At 37.6% G+C, this 23,812-nt stretch overlaps 1 protein-coding gene across 13 annotated transcripts in view; it reads right to left on the bottom strand.

Annotated features, from left to right (window-relative positions):
* Nucleotides 1-23,812, bottom strand: part of dlg2 (discs, large homolog 2 (Drosophila)) — a 104,758-nt gene that overhangs the window by 39,717 nt on the left and 41,229 nt on the right. For 11 of the 13 annotated variants that reach the window (XM_017435120.3, XM_017435124.3, XM_017435126.3 and 8 more), the window contains 12 exons: nucleotides 20,470-20,520; nucleotides 19,582-19,706; nucleotides 17,455-17,624; nucleotides 14,513-14,649; nucleotides 13,881-14,025; nucleotides 12,583-12,724; nucleotides 9,268-9,424; nucleotides 8,284-8,386; nucleotides 6,731-6,845; nucleotides 5,059-5,235; nucleotides 4,039-4,114; nucleotides 825-921 (listed from right to left, as the gene is read on the bottom strand). In XM_017435120.3, the coding sequence (XP_017290609.1) occupies nucleotides 825-921; nucleotides 4,039-4,114; nucleotides 5,059-5,235; nucleotides 6,731-6,845; nucleotides 8,284-8,386; nucleotides 9,268-9,424; nucleotides 12,583-12,724; nucleotides 13,881-14,025; nucleotides 14,513-14,649; nucleotides 17,455-17,624; nucleotides 19,582-19,706; nucleotides 20,470-20,520 (1,495 nt within the window). Of the gene's footprint in view, nucleotides 1-336; nucleotides 383-824; nucleotides 922-4,038; nucleotides 4,115-5,058; nucleotides 5,236-6,730; nucleotides 6,846-8,283; nucleotides 8,387-9,267; nucleotides 9,425-12,582; nucleotides 12,725-13,880; nucleotides 14,026-14,512; nucleotides 14,650-17,454; nucleotides 17,625-19,581; nucleotides 19,707-20,469; nucleotides 20,521-23,812 lie in introns of all 13 variants that reach the window. The other 2 variants (XM_017435125.3, XM_017435127.3) reach the window with 1 other exon arrangement.

Raw genomic sequence — 23,812 nt, 5'->3', positions numbered from 1 at the left:
GGGAACGCCTTGGGATTCCCCCGGAGGAGCTGGCCCAAGTGGCTGGGGAGAGGGAAGTCTGGGTCTCCCTGCTTAGGCTGCTGCCCCCGCGACCCGACCCCGGATAAGCGGAAGACAATGGATGGATGGATGGATGGATCTTTCACTTATTGCAGCTTTTATTACAAAACACAGAAACTTTAATCAGAAAAAAGAAGAGGATGTTGAATCTTGAATGCAAAAAAGCCACTTCTGACAGACACTGTACACCAATGGCAGCATGCAGTGATGCAGGAAGGACAAACTGCTCACACAACCAACGAGGTTGTATTGAGATGGTCAACTCAGACAACTTACTGGATGTTCTTGTCTCATACCCTTCATCACCTGTTCCCAGGAGGTCCTATTGGCCATCCAAAGAGAGGTGGAGTTAAAGAAAAAACAAGAAGGGGACAGGCGCAACATGAGTCAAACGTAGAAGAGAGTGAGAGCAGGGGGATCCCACAAATTAGTCCCTGCACAAACACTGAACACCCAGCAGGGGGAGCCACACACAACACAGATTAACAGCTGGAACTATTGGGCCTGAGGAGAAACTGGGTCAGAAAACGTCACCATGAGGAAGAAAACCCCACTAAAATGAGCTACAGTGATCTGGCTCCTGACCTGCTGACTGATCAGCAACAAAAAAAAAAAAAAATCTGCATTATTAACTAAACCGTCAAGTATTAAAATGCACCTTAAATTCTGCTACCAGCCCATCCCAGGGGCCCATCCCAGGGGCCCATCCCAGGGGCCACACTGAGCCTGCATGAAGGTCCATGTATGTCTGTGAGCTTACTTACGCTGCAGATCACTGCCATCCTGCTCACCATCTCTGTTCCTGAAGAATGGGGACTTTCGAGTAAAGATGAAATTCTTTTTATGCTTGTCAGTGAATGACTGCGAAGGAAGAGAAAGTTTGGGGCAAACAGGCACATCAACTTCATGCACACAAAGCAAATGCTTGCAAAAAGTGTCATATCAAGAAGTTTATAAAGATTCATCTTTTGAAGAAACACAACTGAATCTGTCAGTTTTAACACAACGCAGATTGTAAGATGACAACATGCTGCAGGTAATTTGAAGGTTATTGTTTTGTTGTGAACGGATGTTCATTGTCCTGAAACTGACTGTAGTATGCACTGACCCTGTATCACACAGACATAAAGAATTATATCTAATTTATTTCTATTGAAAATAAACAAATGCTACCCACATCTGCATAGCATAAAACCAAAATATATTTTAACACATTATAAGGTTATAGAAAACAGCTACACACAAAACACTTGGATCTGATTTACAGATGAACTGCACAATTTGTCTGATCATTTTTAATGAACTACGAGTTTACAGTGATTCACCAAACCTTTAGAGAAAAAAAAACACATGAACTCAGCATGTGGAAAATACCATGTGAAAGATATGTTCTTGCACATCTTTTTTGGGAGTTTAGAACATTTTAAATTAATATGTCTGTTCTGTAACTAACTTTTAAAAAATTCAAAAAAATATATATATTTTTTTCTGTCTCAAGGGGCAAGCCAACAGAAATCAGCAACCTAAAATTTACTTCCTGACAAATGAACTTGTTGAAAATGTTACTACTCTCCTGTGTACATCATTGACAAAATTGTTCCTTTGAAAAAGAAAGTAATCAGTCAGATCTGCAGGTTTTAAGACAGGGTTTAAAAAAATTGGAAAGAAAATTATGTTCTTTTAACTTGGAAGAATTGCATTTATCCTGGAGAGATAGCCTGCTAACATACAAGAAAGCCATTCATAAAGCTAGATACATTTATTATTCATCTTTAATAAAAGAGAATAAGAACAGTCCCAGGTTTCTGTTCAGTACTGTAGTTAGAGTCCTATCTCTGTTAAACCATGTATCCCTATAACTAAGTATTGATGACTTCAGGAGATCCTTTATAAATAAAATAATTGCTATAAGAGAGAAAATTCACACCATCCTTCCTACTGTTGCCTCTGATTCCCTGTCCGATGAGGCAGCTTTAGAAGTGTCACTAGAACCGGATTTATGTTTGGTCTGTTTTTGTCCTGTTGAGCTCTCTAAGTTATCAAAAAAAGGGTTTAATACATAACTAAATGTTACTGGAAGTTTTATTATTTATCAAAGTTTAATAATTGAACAGAAAAATGCTGTAATTATCTGCTTGTGAATTAGGAGACCTTACACCTCGTCTCTTAAAACCTACATTCCCATAAGGTTAACTATTTGGTCCAGAAACATCATTCACACACTGTGTGTATGGACCCTGCTTACAGGGTCAGTAATCCAGTCCAGAGTGAGGCTCTCCGTTGTTTATTCCTCTGCAATGATTCTTTCCTCTCTCCAAGCCATCTCTATCTTTTCCTTTCATCAAATTGAACCACCAAGAAGCCAACTTTCTAACCAAACGATGAAAAAGGTAACTGCAGAGAATCACTTAACATGATGCATATAATATTTCCTTTATAACTAGTGGGATTTTTAACTTTAAACAGATATTTAAAATTAGAATAAAATCAAAACTGAGAAAATCTCATTTCTAGCTTGAATAGATGTGAGAAAACACTTATCAGAAAAATAACTATAAAAAAAATCTGGTGATAGCTGTACAAGTTTGTGTCATTATTATATTACATAAGTCTATCAGACAATCTGTGCCATTCTGTAGGTACTGTATCTTTTTATATCAGAAGTCAAAACAGTAAAAATTTTGAGAAAATACTTTTGAAAAGGCCCAGTGTGCATTGTGTCAATTTATTATTATAATTTCAAATCAAGAGCCTCATTTTATTGTGTGACGAGTTGAAGTTTTTCTGAAATCTTAAAAATAAATTTGAGAACTTTGTTGCGTAATTTAACCAAGTATATACAATTTATCCATTTGGAATAATTACATTATGGGTAATAGTACTTCTTGATGTGCCACACTTTCAACATATGGAATCATAGGAGTGCCCCAAAAAATATCAAATCTATAAAAGAACAGTAAAATAAAAATAGAAATAAAAAGAAAAATAAATGAAACAATAACAGGAAAGGGACTAAAACCTTTCTCATTCAGCTTCTGTGATAACCTGTGTAGTTTAATGTACAGTCATGGTACAAATTTCTGTGCCACTACAACACTAGTATTTCAGTATGTATAAACTAAAACTTGTACTTTTCACCACAGAAACAAAAATAGCTGCATGTTCTGTTCCTGCTATATTCAAAGAGTGGAGAGAAATGTGCGTGAAGATGATTTACAAAATACAAAATTAAATAATAAACAAGAAATTAAACTGCATCAAAACAAACATGTTTTTCATATAATTCATGTATTTTTCTTTACATAGAAATAATTTAGAACAGTTCTGTTTTTTTTTCTTTTTTATTTCCTGTTTTATTTTATTCTTTTATACATTTTTGTGGCACATCTATTATTCCATAAATTCAGAGCCATTTAAAGTAAAAGCAAAGTAAAAAATGAAATATTATGATGGAACATAAAACATTGGGAACGGGCAAAAGTAAACAAACAAAACAAACAAACTATGTTAAAAAGGACCAAAGCCACATGCAGTGACAGAAATAAAGTCATTTGAGTTGATTAAACTATGAAATAATTAAAGTCATATTCCTCCCAACTGTTAATGGCTGAAATTCCCTGATTTAACCCCAAAATTTATTGTGTTGTTTACAAATACGGTTTATAGACTTTATGCATTTAACAAGTTTTAATTCAATGATGTCTAAAACAAATAGATAAATCAATAAATAAAAACATGCTCCCTCTGTTTTGTCTGTATATCTGCATCCAGAAATAATACATGAGTTTTTAATAGAAATCAAATTTACCAAACTACATGTACATTAAGAATTGTCATCAGCCCATTTTGACAATAATACAACTTTCAAAAATGTAAGAATGAGCTGTTTATACACAGGAAATCTGTGATGCATTATGTATGACCAAATGAGTATGAAAAGAAACATTTTATCTTCTCAGTTTTTATAAATGTACTTACCCCTTTTGAATCAGATGAGCCTGGTTTGGCATTAAATTTTACTGTCTTCAGACGAGCGCGCTCTTTCCTTTCCACTCTGCAAAGAACCGCAAGCAAACTTTAAAGCCACAGTATTTATGCATTTTCTGTCTCTGTTTAGAAATAATTGGTGGTGCTAAAGTCCTTACACTTTAACGGAGTCATCTAATCACACTGTATTACCAAAAAAAAACAACAATAAATCACAATGCAAGTGAAAGCATTAAAAGAGTTCTGGGGCCTCATGTACAAAGACTTTCATGAATTTTCTACTGAAACATGGCGTATGCTTAAATCAAGCAAATGGCGTTTGCAACAAAAATATCCATATGTATGAAACTGTGCATATTCAAGTGCATTTTATTTGTTCATCCAGATCACTGGAATTGAGGGCACACGAGACACCTCCACTTAAATATCCAAATAGATACAAAAAACGTATGCTCGTGTGATTCTTGTCTCTAAATGATCAAAAATAGTGTCTACATGTGGGAAGAGGAGAAACTTTAGGGAGTGTGAGTTTGAGATGCTCCTAAATGAGGTAGAGGTGCATAAAAACATTGTGTTTGACATGCTGTCATTAGAGCTGAGTGCAAAAGGAGTGACAGTGTGAGCAGCTATCAGTGCTGTTGCTAACAGGCTGAAACATGTAGAAACGTGTGTATGCCAGCTATGAAGTTGGCATAGGGCTATGCACATTTCCATGGTCATTTTATGATTGATACATCAAAAGTTTAGTGTGTGCACACCCTCTGTGCACGAGGCCCCTGTTTCACAGTTAATTCTAATAAATGCTGAGACTGCCAAGATAATTCTTTTTTTAAAAGCACAACACCAATCAGGAAGAAGATGTCTCTTGTTTAGTTTTCCCCAGCTGATATCACAGTTAACACAGGCTCAGGTGTGTTAGCTGAGTTTTTGGTTCTTCATAAAGCCACCTGGAAAACTGAATGAAAAGTGTTCATGTCATCAGTGTGAGACAAAACTGTGTCTAGTCGTTACCTTCGTTTGCTGGGGATGACACCCATCTCCTCACTGTCTCCATGGGGGGTCACACGGCGGGCCTGCCACCACTCATCATCTGAGGCGTTGATGACATGCAGAATATCCCCAAACTTGAAGCTGAGCCCCTGGCTGGGCAGCCCGCTGTCCTTGGATTTCTTGAAGTCAAAGAGAGCCCTAAATATGTGACAACAACAAGAATAACTGTTTTAAAACTGAAATAAATAATTGCTATCCCTTTGTGTTTTTTCATTATCACCTGCTGCTGTGTATTTATGCTCCTTTATGCTCACTTAGGTAAACAGTGCATCTGTTTAAAGTTGTCAAATATCACTGCCCGCATACTCCCCATGCATGCTTTAAGTTGGCATGGTTGTTAGGGAATACTTCCACTAGAGGGCAGAGTTCAGAGCTCAGTTTCAGACAATAGCAAATATAGCAATAGTGGTGGAGGAGATAATGATAATGCACATTCTCAGAAAGTATTTAATGTTTAGCCATTAAAAAAATAGCAGCATGTGAACAGAGAATTCTTCTCCCTGGTTATACCAATGTAAGACAAAGGACGGACAGAAAATTTTGTCCATATACTTTTGCAAAATTAGCATTGAGAATAAATGGGTCTTTTGTCTGTGTGTGTGTAGGTGTGTGAGTGAGTGTGTGTGTGTGTGTGTGTGTGTGTGTGTGTGTGTGTGTGTGTGTGGTGCCTCTGTTTGTTTAACTGTACTGTAAAATATCTCCTGAAACACTTAATGTACTTTACCAAAACTTTCACAAAGAAATGACTGGACTAACACTTGCAAGTGTTGCTTTTTGGAATCAAATCAAATCAAGATGGCCACCATAGCAGAGTGATCTTAGCAAACTCAAAAATAACTATAACTCAAACCATTTTACAGATTTTAAGTTTGGTGTGGTAGTAGCTGAACATTGTCCCCATTTCATACTTAGAGCTTAACACAATGCAAGACTTCTTTGCTTAAAACTTTGACATTAACTGTTGGAGTCAATCCTGTTTGACTGTTAGCAAAATATCTCATAAGCTAGATTAGCAATTATTGGATATAGATCTACAACTGATTGATGTTTGAAGTCAACCCGATTCAGGATGACCGCTACAGCTAACTGACATTAGCCTACATAAAAAGTGCTATAACTCAGTCAATTTTACAGATATTGAGTTAAAATTTGATGTGGTAGTACACAACACATACTCCACGCACTAACAGACAATGTGAGATCTCGCAATATTGCATGAGGTTCCGCATAATGTTATTCTCAAGGTTTTACCAAACTGGCTATAACGCCATAATTTCTCAACAAAAGAAGAACCTAGTCTAAAACTTTGGCATTAAAGGCTGCGGGTGATATGCATTCATTCAGGGAATGCCAGGCCTTTACTTTCAGTGGAGAGAAACTAGAAGCTTTATCAGGTCAGAGAGAACCAGAGTCCGTAGGGGTTTGCTAGAATTAGAAGCATTCTCCAGATTTAGACTCAAACCTGGTTTCAGGGTGTGTGTGTGTGTGCAGACAGAACATTAGACTGATTAGCTTAATCACCTTACACACACTTTGAAGTCTTTAGAATTTCTTCTCTTGTCAGAAACCTGTATGAAAAACAAATGGATGGCTGAGGGAGCTTTTGGTGAATATAAGAGTTTAACAGACCAACCTGACATAAAGAGATCTCTTCTGGTTTGTCCGCAGAGATCCTGACCCAGAGCTCATGCTGTGGCTCATCATCTGTTCTCGGAGGTCATTGATCCTGGCCTCAAAACGCCCGTACTCTGTAAGACACGATTAGACCGGCTCACATCTGGAAACCAAGTCTGCATTCAGATGCCAGGACCTGGAGGAAAACTGAAGGTCTGCCTAAAACTAGATTCCACACTGCTGTTGGGTAACATGAAAGAATATGGAGTAAAGGAAGTGGACTGGAGTCAAACCTTCAATAGATGCACTTTTTATGGTTTCATTCTGCAGATGTATTAGACATAAAGTCTAAGTTTCCCTTATAAATAAAGACATGTTCAATGTTCTGAACTTGAGTTTAACTTTCTGTAGACAGATGTCTAAAAACCTGATTATTATTATCGCTCGCCAACAAAAGGTGCGTTGTGTTTTTAATACCTCATTAAACATTTCACAGTCTTTAGGTAGAAAATATTTTAACATCTGAAGGGAGACAGAGGAACAGATTTAAAAAGCAATAATGCTTATTCAAATGTGTGTTTTAATGATACTAAATTTTTTCCTTCATTTGATGGGAGTAAAAGAAGCTATAATAAAAGGGTTTTAAGACGAATGAGTTCTTAAAATTATTAATATTTACAATCCCAATTCTGCAAAAGTTGACACGTTGTGTAAAATGTAAAACAAAAAATTAAAAACAGAATACAATGATTTGCAAATCTTGTAAACCCATATTTTATTTACAATGGAACATAGTAAACATGTCAAATCTAAGAATCTAATCTGAGAAATTGTACCAATTTTTGTTGTTTGTTTTGTTTTGCTTTTTAAATAAGATAGCTTTGAATTTTATGGCAGCAACACATCTGAAAAGTTGGGACAAAGACAACAAAAAGCTATAAAAGTAAGTGGTACGAATACAAAACAGCTGGTGTAATCCTAACCCATTCCTAAGACAAAAGAAATTTTAAAATGCAGTTTTATTCAAATTGTGCATTAAGTTCTTCAAATAATTAATATTTGCCTAAAAACACAAGCAGGTTAGGTTGTGCTTTCTCTGCAAGCAGCATCTGCTTTGATATACCTGCACTGAGAGTCTGTAGCATATTTACGCACTGATAACAGGAATTGGAGAAAACAAAATAATGGTAGTAGTATCTCACTGTGCTGCTACTATTAAAGACTAGTTGGAGACTAGTAAATGACTTAAAATTGCAAGAAAATAGGCAATTTTTCAGTTCCAGTTTCACTGAATTCTGAGTGTTTCCAACGAAGTAACCAGTGAGCTGCAGGGACGCATTTTGTGCAGCCAGTTTTTGAAAATTCCAGCTTATTGTCGTGAGCAAGACTAGCAAAATTGTCTTGTATTCACATTTTTTTGTTGCCCACCTCTGCCCACATCATACCCACCTCAGCTGGCTTTACACCCACCTCAGATATTAGTGTTGCTCCTGTTAACTATATTTTTTAATTATTCAAATTTTACTCCTATGGGTTCCGGAGCTTCTCCAGTTTTAGTTTGTACATCCTCACCTTCGGGTCTGTACTGGGCTACGATGGTGACCACCTGCCCTGCTCCTTTCAGCGCTGCTGCTGCTTGTTCATGCGCGGCTCCTCGTAAGTCAATACCGTTAACCTGTTTGAAGGTCAGATAAAAATTATTACTGTTATAGAGCTCTTATTACCCAAATAACCAGACAAGAACCTTTCTTTAAAAGATTTATTATATTTGCACAAAGTGGGACAAGCAAACAGAACAGAGTGCGCTGACCTTCTGTAAGGTCTGAATAACAAGGTTCTGGTTACACAGACAATTTCAAAACAAGTAGAAAAAATGAGGGTGAGCAGGTCTTCAATAATCAGAAAAACAGGACAGAGTCTAGGAGCCTACAAATAAAGTTCAAATAAAAATAAGTGGAAACAAATTTGTAATGGGAAGCCAAGACTGTTCCTTCTTCAAGGTTTAGAACCAGACTGTTACATTTACCACAATCAAGGTCGAAGGGCAACAGTCATTATGACTAAAGTTAAGAAGAATTTTTGTACCTCATTACTTAAAGGGTTTTATACGCATTGTGAATGCATGGCCGACAGTGTTGACTCTAACAGTTCACACTAAAGTTTTAAGCAACTATTCCACGTAACGAGCATCCCTTGGAGTTTATGTTGTGAATGATTCTCAGATACAACCACACCAAACTTTAACTCAATAACTGCACGATAGACTGAGTACTAGCCATTTTTGTGTTGACTAATGTCAATTAGCAGCCATCTTGAATTGAACTGACTTCAGCAGTTAATCAGTTGTAGAAGTACATCCAATGATTGCTTTCTGAACATCTGTCCTGCGGGTCATGAAATATTTTTGCAACAGGCAGACGTGAACATATGGGCAAAATCATTATTATCTGCCTCTGCCTTTCGGCGGCAAGCGACAAAAATGGTAACTTGACAACAAAAGCACTTCTCACCCATGTTCCAGTGTGACTGTGAGTAAATCACTTGTGTGTCTCTTACTGATAAGATCTGGTCCCCTCGCTGTAATTCACCGCTCAGGTCTGCAGGTCCACCTGCCAGGATGAAGGAGACAAAGATACCCTCGCCATCCTCACCACCAACGATGTTGAAGCCCAGGCCCGTGGAGCCCTTGTGGAGCACGACTTCCCTGGGTTCCCTGTATAGATAGTCAAAAAAAAACATAAACTCTGGGGTGTTGGAGGCTCTCAGCATTGTGAGCTCTGCAAGTGGAGACAAAGCAGCAAAAACACTGAAAAACTCTGTGAAGCTTTTCTCAGGCAGCTGAACTCAGACACTGCTGCTGCTCCACAGAGGGAAGCTGCTCTAAATAGGATCATTTGGCCCAAATTCTGTTTGGATGAAAAAGAAACCTGGTCAAACACACATCCTTTATCCTGTCCATCTGTGCCACATGCACCAGCATGCAGGGGATGTGCTCTATCAAACTATTTACAATTTTTCTTTTATTTACACTTGTATTGTTGACTGACAGCTGATATTTTTAAAAATTACAACCCATTTCCAGTAGATGACGTTATGCTAACTACCAGCAGAACAACACCACCTGTCAGACGATGCAGAAACTGCAGCACAATGAGAGCCACGTTCCTTTACTCCCTTTCTGAGGAAGAGAGTTAGTTTAACTTTTTGGAGTTAGGTAATGTTTTTTTATGGATGTCTTTTTTAAGAAAATATATTTTATACAATATAGAGAGGCTGAAGACATAGAGCTACATTTATGTTCATAATCCATGTAACTTTAAAAAATATAGAACCAACAGTTGGACAACTAAAAATCATCAACAGACCAAAATATCAGATTACCCTGATCTTCAACCCTGCCCTGACCTTAACTCCACCATGACATACTTTTAACTTTGTACTTTGATTTCAATCCTCTACTTTTATTCTATGTTCAGCTACCTTTGCAATTCTATAAATTCGACATTACAAAAACCTCTCCATTATGCAACAATGTAGAAATCGTCGTATTTCTGCATGACGTGTTGTGTTGACATATGTAGCTACATGAACCTAATGGTTATGTTCAAGATCAAAATGGCAAATGCTTGGAATGATTTAATGGCATTGTTGAAAGGTTTTCCTTTTTGCTGTTATATTAATGGAAAAAAAATCAACAACAAAACAGGACTTGCAAGACCAAATTAGAAAATTGAACAAATTTCCATCAAACAAGGAAGAACATATAACTGAGGATTTATGCGTAAATTGTATTAAGAGAAATCTTGGCCTGTTGATCGTGGCCTTTACCAGAAACAATTCTGTAAAAAAAATTGTTCAGTTGCTGCATCAATGCAGTAGAAAAATAAAACTGTTCATCTTTTAGTATCGTTTTATTAAACTCAACCAGGTTGTTCAAAGTGCTTTACTGTGCTTCTTATTCACCAAATCTCTTTTGAAAGAAATCTATTTCTTGGACTTGAACATGTAAGCTGAAGTCATGTTGAATAAATGAGGTAGATAAACCACAGCTGCAAGGAATTGTCACTAAGAAAGCATCTGTATCTGGATTTGCTGCTGGCTGATGTGTGGAAAGTTCCTCTTTCCCTTATGCATTTCTCTCAGGGCACATTATTGCGGCAGAATTCACCAAATGTTTTTTTTAATAAACTCCCCATCAGAGAACAGTTTACTTTTTGTTTGTTTGTTTTGAGATATCACAGAACTAGTCTTCACGGCTTCATTCCTGGATGTGTAAACAGGCCTTGTTGCTTTTTACAGATTTGACAGCAAAGTTTCTGATGTGTGCCTGCTCTGTATTTCTCTGCGGTCCTGATTTAATTTACAAATCCTTAAAAACAACATTCCGTCTCCACAAACTAAGCTGCTTTTCCACTGAGTTAAGTTAATGAACCCTTAGAAGTCCATATCTTGTTACAAACTCTTCATTGTGTACCAGTCTTTGTGTTTTTACTGAGGGCTGGCATGATGGGAACTCAAATCTTTCACAACCATTTCCCAGTGGAGAGGCTCCGACACTGCAGATAAATGCCCACTCCCCTTCAAAATAAAAGCACTGCAAAAACCAGTTTCAAAGTAAAGCAGAGATTCAGATTTGAATGCAAAATAATTTTATTTGACTTCTGAATTATTTTATTTGTTTCCTGCTTGCCAGATAGGGATAGCTAGTGGACTGGATGTGGTCTGTGGGTCATAAGATGCCCATGTGTGAGCTACTTCTCACACATACAATGACAGGCGCGGGGGTGGATGTCTTGCTCAAGAACATTTAAATACACAGCAGTGACCCAGGCCACAACAAAACAGCAGACATCGAGGACAACCATGCCATAACATACTTTTCTGCATTGATGGTGTCTTTCCAGATGTGTAAGATGTCCGTGCCAGAGGCACTAATGCACCCCCATACCATCAGAGAGGCAGACCTTTTAACTGTGCATTGATACCAGGCCAGATGGTTCCTCTCCTCTGTAGTATGGAGGATGTGGCATCTGGTTTCCTAAAATAATTTAAAATTTTGATTCGACTGACCTCAGAACAGTTTTCCACTTTGCCGTAGGCTATTTGAAATTAATTTTGGTCCTGAGAAGATGGTGATGTTTCTGAATGGTGTTCATATAACATGGTGTTCACTTCTTCTTTGCCTGATAGAGCTTTAAGCAGCATCTGTAGATGGCTCATTAAACTGTGTTTACACACAGTGTTCTGTGGAAGTGTTCCCAAGTCCAGACAGTGATGTCCACAACTGAATCAGACCTGGTTTTAATGCAATAGTTGATTCTGGAAGCGCCATCTGCTTGTTGGTTTCATTAGATAGAGTGAATATAACCAATGCAGAACTCATCTGTGTACAAAGTTATTGTTGGCAACAAATGGCTGTGTTAATCTAGTTTTGGATTTATAAAAGAAATACGGTGAAGTATTTTCAGATATAGTATTTTTCTTTTGGCCTTTTTGTACTTCTCCCCCACCACTGAAGATGAAAGGGCAATAATGTTTTTGCTTGTGTCTGCATGTTTTTTAGTCTGTTTTGTTAGCAAAATATCAAATGAACAACTGGACAGATCTTAATGAAATGCTCAGAAAGTAATCAATGGGTATAAACCTACAGCTGATAAAACATTAGACTCACCCCAATTCAAGATGGTTGTTGCCGCTAATTGACGTTAGCAAACGTGAAAATGCCTATATCAGTTTTACAGAGATTGTGCTAAAATTTGGTGTGGTAGTAGCTGATAGTAATTCACAGCAAACACAGTAAATCATGAGACAAGAGAAGTGGGCTGGATAAAGCTTCAAAGTGTAGCTTTAGTAGACTAAAGACCATTGAACCTGTTTAAATCTTCTGTCCCCTTTAAGTGGTTGTGGAGGGATGAGTGACTCCCAGGACGGACAGGGGTCAGAGCAGACTTGAACTCCAGAGTCCCACAGTTGATGGGGGAAGAGGTATGATTTTCCATGGCAGGAGGAAAAGCTGTAGAGAAACCAAAAACAAAACAAAAAAATGTATTTTTATACATGTCTAAATCTTGGTTCAATTCGTTCATGAAATGAAGTTAAAATGTTTGGTAATTTTCTACTGGGTTACAGCTGTAAACAGTGGGATCAGGCCTGAGAATGGGACAGCTGTAGAAAGTACACCCTCTTTCAGTTATAGCCTTGTACGTTTTAGGACTTAAAAATATAATTTGATTTATGCCAGGTTCTAAATTTATTGAAATCTAAGCTCAAGTGTTCAAAAACACAACAGATTTCACCACTTTTTTTTTCTTGTACAATAATGAAACAAAATGGAAAACCTGTGAGTGAAAAAATCCACCCCACAACAACAGATTGGTGGGTGTTAATGGGCTATAATGTTTCAGTGTGTGTTAGTGTAAGCAAAATATTTTGTGAACTAGTGGACAGATTTCAATGAAACTCTCAAAAGGTGATCTATATCTCAGCCAGCTTCACAGATTATGGAGCTAAAGTTTGGTAGTAGGTGAGAGTTATTCACAACACATACTTTGAGCACTAACAGATCGAACATAATGTTGTTTAAAGCTTGGAACTCCACAGGCTCCAGTTCTGAATTGATAATGCTTCCTGGATGGGAAGCAAAACATCTTCTACTACAGAAAAGAAGTCCAGTTTCTATATTTTCTTTTTAAAACATTATAGATTATTTTCAAGGTTTGATTAAAATTAAGTGAAAGAAGGTGGATTCTTTTTCTCTAGTGACTCTATATGGAGTAAAAGTATACAGTGTGAGAGTGTAGTGAATTATCACTACAGATAAACTGTTTAATTTTATTGGTTTGATTCATATAACATTAAAAACAGAGTAATTTATATCTGACAGACATTTATAGCTGAAAGAGATGACAAAAGGTTTGTCAGTGTGTCACAGTACTTTTCTTCAGTAGTACTTTTTTTGTGTACTGTTGTTGTAGAGTACGCTACAAATTAAAGTTTTAAACTGAAAGTTTTATTTATTTAAATGTAATGTCTGTTAATTAATGATGGCATCAACACAAAATGTGCTGTAAGATGGAGCAACACAGCTGACCAATATCATTAAAACTGACCTACTTTTTGGTGAACTATTAGTCTGACTAACAAATTAAATAGAAGACAGAAGAACTCACAGTGTGTGTTCTCATGAGGCTCATATGCACCGGACCCATAAACATTGGTGGGCTTCCAAAGCTTTAGGTAAACAATGTCTGATGTAGTCTTCAAAATCTCCACAGCCTCTTCATGAGAAACTCCATCCAGACTGCAGTTATTCACCTGTGTAGACAAACACACAGTGCTTTATTCGGCCAAAGGGTTTACTGATTACTCTTACAGTAAACGGGTCGACCCTGTTTCTTGTCTCCTAAAGTCGGGATTAAACAGATGGTGTTGGGATGGGAACACAGCTGAAGAAAAGTAATTTAATTAGGTAAGAGGAATTCCCTCCTTAGAGTGCCTGTACTTATGTTTCTGTGCTAGTAGGGGGGCATTTTTTGTTGTTTTCACAAGAATACACACACTAATCCCCCCCCAAACACACACATGCTCTTTAACTTAAAGATCTCACTGGATGTGTAGCTCAAATAGTGTTTGACTGACATAAGTCTCTGTTCAGATTGTTTTTTATTGTGTAGTCAAATCCTGCAGATATCAATACATCCTGACCAATCCAGATTAGGCGTTTAATCAGCAGCAACAACCAGCTGTGAGTGTATGAGTGTGTGTAGTTGTTAAATTACAAACTATACATGACACAGCTCACCATTATTAACCTGTCCCCAACATGCAGCCGTCCATCTTTGTGTGCGGCTCCTCCATCGATGATTTTGGTGACGTATATGCTGTTATCACCAGAGATGTGCTGATTTCCTACTCCCCCCGCAATACTGAAGCCAAGTCCTGTGTGTGGGAGGAGGGTGGCAGTAATACCAATAATGATTAATGTAATGTTAAGTGTATATGCAGCTAAATAATTCATTAGGTCAAATTACCATCTTTTAAACTGGATTCTCTAACTCCCAGGATGGAAATATAAAATTCAGTCATGATGTTTGACAAGAAAAAGTTTAATTTAAATGAAGCTGATTGTCAAAGTGTGAGAGGGTGCGACCACTCCTGTTTTGTTTTTCCTGGCATTACCACCAAGATGGAGGCATGTTCAGACTTTGCAGCCCAGTGCTACTGTTTTCCCCAATTTCTTTTTTAAACATTTGTGTGCATATATGTACCAGTGTATTGGCTTAGTGTAGTGAATCTGTTAAAGTTCATGGATAAAAAGAACTGTGCTTTACACTTTAAATACAGGAACTTCACACCTTCAGAGGCACTTTCCTGGGAGCAGGGAGCTTGTCACAGAGGCACAAATCATGGAAGATTACATCTTTCTGAATGAATGACTTGATGCAGACAAAACAGATCTGTTTTTTTTTCAGACCCGACCTCATACAAATTACTGAGGTCCTGAAAGGAATTTCCAGCAATTTTACTACACATCTTCACAACAGTTGGCAGGCAATTCTTCTGTTTAACAGAAAAATACTGATGCCGACAGATTAAAAAACAATAATGCAGGAGCAAACATTTTCATAAAAGTTGCATCAACATTAAAACTATGAAGCTTCCAAAAAACTGCGTACTCCAATGAGCCTTTTACAGGGGAGAGGAGGGGAAAGGACACAACCCTGAGGAGAAAAACTAGACGAGACAAGGACATCTGACAAAACACCACTCACCCTCATCTGGTATGATCTCATAATTAAAAAGTCAAACAGCAACCAACAAATCAAACCAGAGGCTTTTAAATATTCCTGATAAAATATGGGGCTGGATGCAATCAAAAGCAGAAGAAAAAGCAATGAAAAGTAAACAGACAAGGGCTTTAACATTCTTCAAGGTGTTTATAAACCAGGTTTAAAAACAGTTATTGAATCATTCATCCCCTGTAGGCAAACTGGAGTGGGTCTCACTTGTCCTGAACAGAGTTTAAAAAATATCTTCTTTCACTAGCTTCTTAAATATTTCAGGACTAGAGAGATAAGAGCTACATGTCTGAAATCATTAAGAGTCTTAGGGGTTGTGTTCTTAGCTACAGAAACAATTCCTTCCAAAGGTGAGGGACCATATGCAGCTGCAAGGACCACAAACAGATACAAATAACCATGTCTGCCAATTGCAAAGCACAATTTTTGAGAATATGACCTCAGGTCCAGGAATATTCCTTTTGTCGACATCACTAAAAAGATTAAAAACCATGAAGGTTACATTATATTCAGAATTAAAGACATGAAAGATCTGTAACCAAAAGCTAAAGGTTAACTCCTATAAAATGGCTGTACCAAGTCTTTCTCTCACCAACATCCAGTCACTCAAAAAACAATCTGGATTAGCTGTCACTGACAGCCTGAACTATTGTGTGATGATAATGACTGAGGCCTCGGTAGACAAAAACACTCTTTGCTGCTATAGAGCAAGCAGGTCACAACATCCTCAGAGCAGACAGAACTTTTCACTCAAGCAAGAGCTGAGGAGGAGGACATCTGGTGTTAAAACACCAAAGTCAAAACCATTAACTTGTTTCTGGATCTTGAGTACTGGAACCTGTTGGGCAGACCTTTCTACTGCCAAAAGACAAAACAGATAATAATGTTTTTGCATATGTGAGTGTGAATGTGTTTGTTTGTTATCATAACATCTCATGAACTGCTGGACAATTTTTACACTTACATAAAGTAATGGTTGGATGGACATCTACAATTGATTAATGTTTGAAACAAACCTGATTCGAGATGGCTGCCACAGCCAAAAGACCTTAGAAAACATAAAAATGGCTATAACTTAGTCATTTTTGCAGACATCAATCTGAAATTTAGTGCAATAGTAGCTGAGACTGATAGCCAACATATACTCTGAAAGTTACCAGATTGCACAAGATACTTGTTTAAAATTTTGCTGCTGACTATTTGGAGTTTACTTTGTCTGTCTGTTGGCAAAAATCTTATAAGCCAAGGATTTTAATGAAACTTTCAGAAAGTAATCTTTGGATGTACATCTATAATTCAAGATGGCTCCACAGCTAACTGACACTAGCCAACACCAAACCGGCTACAAATCAGTTAGTTCTACATATATTGAAATAAAATTTGATGTGGTAGTAGCTGAGAGTCAATAACAACACATACTCTGAGCGTGACATCTCACACTTTTGCATGTGATTGTGAATAACATTATTTTCATGATTTGATCAAAATGGCTAAAACTACCACCCATTTTGTCTCCTAACATGTCACTTTCTGTGCATTTACTGCACAACTCCTCCTCTATATCAGACAGTCTATAAAGTCTACAGTTGAAATCAGAGATTTACATACTCTGTATAAAAAGACACATAACTTTTCTCCTTTTAACCCTGCGCCTCGGTGGTCGCACAGGCCGTATGTCATTACTGCATCACAACATTGAGCCGCAAAAACAACTCTGTTACTACCTTGCTAGGTGGCACAAAGCACAACAACAGCAGACTGGCTTCAACCCCTGTTCTGTTTTTGTCCATTCAGAAATCACACCAAGGCAGCTAGAAGACGTCTAAGTCCAGGTTTGAAGTGTTTTGTAAAAGTGCCTGTAAGCCCTGATAACCTTACAAATGAGTGGGGCAATTACTTTTTGTCATGAATATGCTGACAGACCAATGTGCATAAAGAAACCCACCTTTTGGTTCTTTGACAAGTTTGATCTCAGAGATGGTTTCCAGGACTGGTCTGCGTCGACGAACATACAAACGTACAACTGAACCTGCGACCTTCAAGGCCTCCACAGCCTTATAGTGGGGGACTTTAGACACATCTGCATCATTCACCCGCAGGATACAATCACTTACCCTGGAAAAGTGATAAAAATGTTTAGTTATAATAATTTTTAAAATAATGCTTGGTCACCAGATGAATCTGCTACTTAAAGTTCAGAATATTTTCAGAGTAAACTGATTTTGTACAGCCTGAAGGTTGTTTAGTGATGATTGATCAAGACTTGGTGAGAACACGAGCAGCAGCATTTTGGATCAGCTGCAGCTGTCTGATTAATTTTTTTGGCAGACCTGTGAAGACACTGTTGCAGTAATCGAGACGACTAAAGATGAACGCATGCATAATTTTCTCTAAGCCTTGTTTTGACATTAGTCTTTTAATTCTGGAGATGTTCTTCAGGTGGTAGAAATCTGACTTTGTAACTGTTTTTATGTGTCCCTTAAGGTTCAGATCTGAGTCCATTACTACACCCAGGTTTCGGGCCTGATCACTAGTTTTTAGCTGTAATACCTGAAGCTGCGCGCTGACTCTTGATCGTTCCTCTTTAGGTCCAAAGATAATAATTTCAGTCTTGTTTCTGTTCAGCTGGAGAATGTTTTGGCACATCCACACATTGATTTGTTCTAAGCATCTGTTCAGTGCTAGGATAGGTTCAGAGTCACCTGGTGACATCGTAATATAGAGCTGTGTATCATCTGCATAGTTATGGTAACTAATGTTATTACTTGTTATAATCTGGGCTAGTGGAAGCATGTAGATATTAAATAGAAGGGGTCCCAGGATTGAACCTCGGGGTACTCCGCATGTGACTTCTGTTCGCTCTAAAGAGAAGTTGCCTATTGATACAAAGTAGTTCCTGTTGTTTAGGTAGGATTTGAACCAGCTGAGTGCTGTGTCTGAGAGTCCGACCCAGCTCTCCAGTCGCTCTAATAATATATCATGGTCAGCAGTGTCAAATGCTGTGCTGAGGTCCAGTAGAACCAGCACTGTGGTTCTTCCACAGTCTGTATATATGTGGACATCATTGAGCACGGAAGCCAAACTGAAAGATATCAAAGCGGTTGGTCGTTGTTAAGAAGCTATTTAACTGTTGAAATACAGCTTTTTCAGTAATTTTGCTGATGAATGGAAGGTTAGAGATTGGCCTTTAATTCTGCAATAGTGATTTATCCAGATTGTTCTTTTTTAACATAGGTTTGATAACTGCTGTTTTTAGAGCCTGGGGGAAAACACCTGATAAGAGAGATGAGTTTACGATTTGAATCATGTCCGATGCAATGACAGGAAGAACTTTCTTAAAGAAGGTTGTAGGAAGGATATCAGGACAGCAGGAGTATGAGCTTAATTGATTTATAATTTCTTCTAAGTTTTTATGAGTGAGTTAATGAAATATAGCCATTTTCTCTGCATTTGATATGTTTGGCATCGTGGCATTGTGTGGCATCGGGATTGGGTTTGGTGTGGATGAGCAGATTAATCTTCTACTTTTTGTAATTTTCTCTGTGATGAAGTTGGCAAACTCATTGCAGGCCCTGGTAGAGTGGAGTTCAGGTGGTAAAATCAGAAGGGTTTGTCAACCTGTCAACTGTGGCAAACAGAGCACGAGCGTTGTTGATTTTCACTTTTTCACTTTCAACTGTGCTGTCTGTGAATGGTGTTAAAAACTCTTTAAAAAGACCTGGTGGGGTACTGTCAAGAGGACAGATAACCGTCTGTAAGTGCTGAACCGTTTCCCTAAAGGTAGAGAGAGTGACCAGTTCATAGTTCTTTTTAACCGACTCACTTTGTGGCTAATCAACAATGCACGTGGCTAATTGAAATTGCTGAAATTTAGTCCCAATGGCAAATGATTTTTGATCCCAAGACAAACAATGAATTACCAAATTTGGTCTTTATGGTGTATTTAAATACTGTAGTTCTTTAACTCTCTACCCTTAAATATGAACTTGTAAGAAAGTACAAAACTTCTTTGGGTACAAAACAAGGTTTAAAAAGACAAGAAAAAATAAAATCCAATGGAAAAGTGACTAACCTGAGGCGTCCATCTTCTGCTGCAGCTCCTCCAGGGATGGTTTTGGTTATAAAAATACCAGGGTCATCACAGATGTGTGGGTTATCAGTTCCTCCAGCTATACTAAAACCAAATCCTGAGTTCCCCTGTAGCAAAAACAGGTACCAATACCAATAACAATACACACTGATCTCTACATATACAGTAATGTGCTAAAATGGTGACATGACTGCAGCGTGTTGGTAATGTAGTGAGAAAGCTGTAGTTCCTGTTACAGATCTTCAAACAACCTGATATGTCAGCTAAATTAAAACATTCAATAGTTGTTAAAAGATTAAGCTTTATGTATGTACTGATGCAAATGTTTGCTTTTTTATCTAAAAAGTTCAATCAAATGTTTCCAAGTTTTTTTGTTGTGGATGTTACTACAAAGAGAAGGAACATTTTACTGACTATCATGTACATTCTAAATTGGTTTTGAATCAAATGTCTTAACCAATAATAATTTAATTTAAAGGAATAAAACTGTCAGCAAGAAACAAGTATCAGTTTGGCAGTTAATCAGTATAGAAACAGTCTTAAAATAAAATAAAAACCAAAGTGTATCACTTTTCACTGAAGAACTGCTATAGAAAACATCATTTTGTGAATTCTTCATGCTTTATCCTTCTGTTATTAGCAAAGTTGCACTGAGAGTTGTGTTCAAGCAAACTAGAGAAGTGCCAATCTGCTTGCAAGTGTCAAATCAATGTCTGATCAAGGCATTTTTCACTGATTGCACTGATTGGTATAAGAGTAGCTGACCACTCTCTGCTCCCAATTTAGTTGTTGGCTTCATAAACGTATATTATAAGTGTACATGTATGTATAAGAGTATGTATTTTCATCTGTGAAATCTGAAATACTCACCCGCTCTAAAGTGATTTCTTCAAACTCATAATCCATTTCTGTCACACTGACCTGAGGGAACAAACATTTATTAAACATTACAGCTACACATTAGCTAGGAAACAAGAATCCTTCCTAGTGAGTTATATCCACAGTGGTAAGGCGTGCCCATCACAAACACTCCACATGTACGAGAGCATACACAGGGGTATATACGTGTATGAAACAATGGCTATGTATTAGGGAACAGCAGTGGTTTTCGAATATTCAAAGTCTAGCTAAAATGGTTGGGTTGTTTTTTTGTTTTTCTTGGCACCTGGTAGTGACACACCAAGTTGTTTCCTAACAGTGCTTTTCCAGTCAGGGTGCTTTTTTCAACACAACAAATACTGTTTACCTCCTTCCTGGAAAAAAATAATGAAAGGGAAACAATTCAAGTCCCAATGTCTTTCACCCATCGTAGTTTAATTTGAGAAATTATAAAGTGGAAACTATTGTCGCAGGTGAGTTCAGCTTTAAAATACATGCATCCCCCTCCATGTTGACTGGTAAAAGGGAAGGAAAACAAAGATCCACAGCTAGCAGAATTAGCATGTCACTGTACTCAAAGCCTCTGTCTTATTAGAGGAGATTTGTTAACTGCAGGACTCGGGATGAGCAAAGTAAACTTTGATTCAACTGTGTGATATTTTTTAAGCAAAATCATGAAACAGGCTATAGTCCTAAATCATAAAGCAGCAGCTGAAATTAGCGCTTGTTAAGATACTTTCTTTGCTTTAAACAGTATTTGTTATGCTGAAACCCGTTGTGCCAGAATAATTAGCCTGGCACAAGTAAAAGACATAATGAGTTAATGTGAGAAGCATAAGGCGCTGAAAGTCGATGGTGCAGGTGTAAGAGGATGGCAGGGGGTCTCTAATATTTAAAGATAAAACTGACAGCACAACCACATGCCATTACATCACAATACATTTTTATCCACATAAACCTACTAAAACTGAGCTCATTTAAATACATCACACTTTCATCAGTAATGAGAGCAAAGCAGACCAAGCCAAGATGGATAAATTGCAACATGCAGAACAAATAAAAAAACAACCTTTCAACTATCACACAGCAAGTTGTTTGTGTGTGTCTGTGAGGGAACAAAGTAGGAAAAAAAATGTTGAATGAAGTTGGCTTCATCACTGTTGGGAACTAAGGGCTCCAGGTCACTTAATTTTGATGCTACTCCATAGCTTCACACTGCCAAGGTGAGTTTGAAGAGCAGGTGGGTAAGAAGCTTGGAGGGTCTGGGTACGAAGTGATCATAACAGCAGAAGTATGAAGTAGTGAAGGAACAAAGTGACCAGCACTGATTGTAAAAACCACTGCAGCAATACAAGCCAAGAATAAACTGTTCAACTCATTGTTCATGTTCATTCAAAAAGAAAATCTATTCAGTCTATCTGTTAGGATAATCCTTGTTTTTTTTTACAAGTTTTCATGGTGGTAGGTATCCTTAGATGACCTCCTGTGTTTTAGTTTTTCTGCAGCTTTCCTTAAACAGCTAACAATCTAATAGTCTTTCCTATTAACAGCTGCTACCCAAACAGTTAAAAAATGGGCTGAAAAAGCTCCAAATGTTCATATGTTGGGTGGATGGGCAGGGTGACTGGATGATCACCCTGCCCGTCTGGACTTCCACTCTCATTTGTTTTTAATGTTTTGGCAATTCTGATTCAGCCCAAAACAAACAAACAAACAAACACACACACATACATAAAAACAGAAAATATGTAAACAAATTCATGTTACATAATTATTACAAGTAAATCATGAATTTTTTTTTCTATAAAAGTGCTTGAAATAAAATTGATAAATGTATTTAATTTATCTCCCCCCCCCCCTTAGTTAGTAAATATTATGCCGACCGTCTACCGGGCCTGGTACCACTTAGAAAGATCGGTATTGTTAGTTTAGCATTCTCATGTTTTATCTTATTTACCCTCCCTGTACACTTAGTTTAGTTCTGTACACTTAGTTTAGTTTATCTTAGCTCATACTTTAGATATTGTTAAATTGTTAGATTCCTAATTGTTGTTTAGTTTAGCTTTAACTTTATCATGACCTTTTTTAGATTTTAGCTACTATTTTGCTCATGTCTGGTTTTTAGATTATCTTATATTCCATTTAGACTATAAATGATTCATTTAGATTAGACATGATATATGTGTTTTGTTTTCTTGTGTTTCATTGTGTTTATATTCCATTTAGATTATACATGATTCTTTTAGAATATACATGATTGACGTGTTCTCCTGTATTTCATGTTAAGATATGTTTAGTTTATCTGATTTAGATTATTTGACCATCTCAGCTCATGCTTAGATATGTCTGTTTTCGTGATTTTGTTTAGATTATCCTACGTTTCATTTAATTATACATGATTCATTTAGAATACATGATTGTTGTATTTTTCTTTTGTTTCATTTTGTATTGGATTCTGTTTTTGTTTCTGTTGTAAAGCGCTTTGGATCGCCTTGTTGCTAAAAAAGTGCTATATAAATAAATCTCAAGACTTCCGATTGGACGGCAGGATTAAGTAAACGCTTTTTCTGAAGCTCCCACCTCGAACACTTCTACTTTATTAATTTCCCCTTCTTGTTCGTTAATTTAACCGTTTCTTCAGTTGTTTATTGGAACTGTGACCATTCAGTCAGACAATGACCAGCAGAACAAAAAAAGAAGAGCAGAAAAAGGACCTCCCTCTCAGCGGAGTTTAATGCGGCATTCACTAAGCTAAAAACAAAGCTGGAGAGCTTTGAGTCTCTTATTTCTACCCACCACCAGCGTATTTCATCACTGGAAACTGCAGCCACTGCCGTTAGTGACGAGATACAGGCAATTCAAACTGAGCTAGCTACGATGACCGGAGAGAACAACAGGCTGAAAGCTAAGCTAATTGACTTGGAAAGTAGGAGCCGCCACAACAACGCTAGATTGGTGGGACTTCCAGAGGGCATAGAGGAATCACATCCGACAACATTTTTCTCCCAACTACTTCTGGAGGTCTTCGGGGAAGACACGCTGAAAAGGGCTCCGAAGCTGGATCGTGCACTGTTACGGCCCCTGGCCTCTTGAGGCTCCCTTTTGGTTATGCAGGATCAGCTGTGGGACCACACCTTCTTGATTGGCTGTCTGAAGGCTGCTGGAGAGCAGTTACACCACTGGAGAACAGCTACACCATTGGACCAGCAGAGGACTGTCAAGTCAATCAGCTGGTGATGAGGCTCACCTGCACCATATAAAAGGCTCCTGGATTCATTCCTCTGGTGGGACAGCTAGTTGGAAGAGGTTCTGTGAAGCTGTCCCCATTAGCTTG

The sequence above is a fragment of the Kryptolebias marmoratus genome, linkage group LG13 (assembly GCF_001649575.2).
Source record: "Kryptolebias marmoratus isolate JLee-2015 linkage group LG13, ASM164957v2, whole genome shotgun sequence".
Lineage (NCBI taxonomy): Eukaryota > Metazoa > Chordata > Actinopteri > Cyprinodontiformes > Rivulidae > Kryptolebias > Kryptolebias marmoratus.
This window is presented reverse-complemented; position numbering and strand designations above follow the sequence as displayed.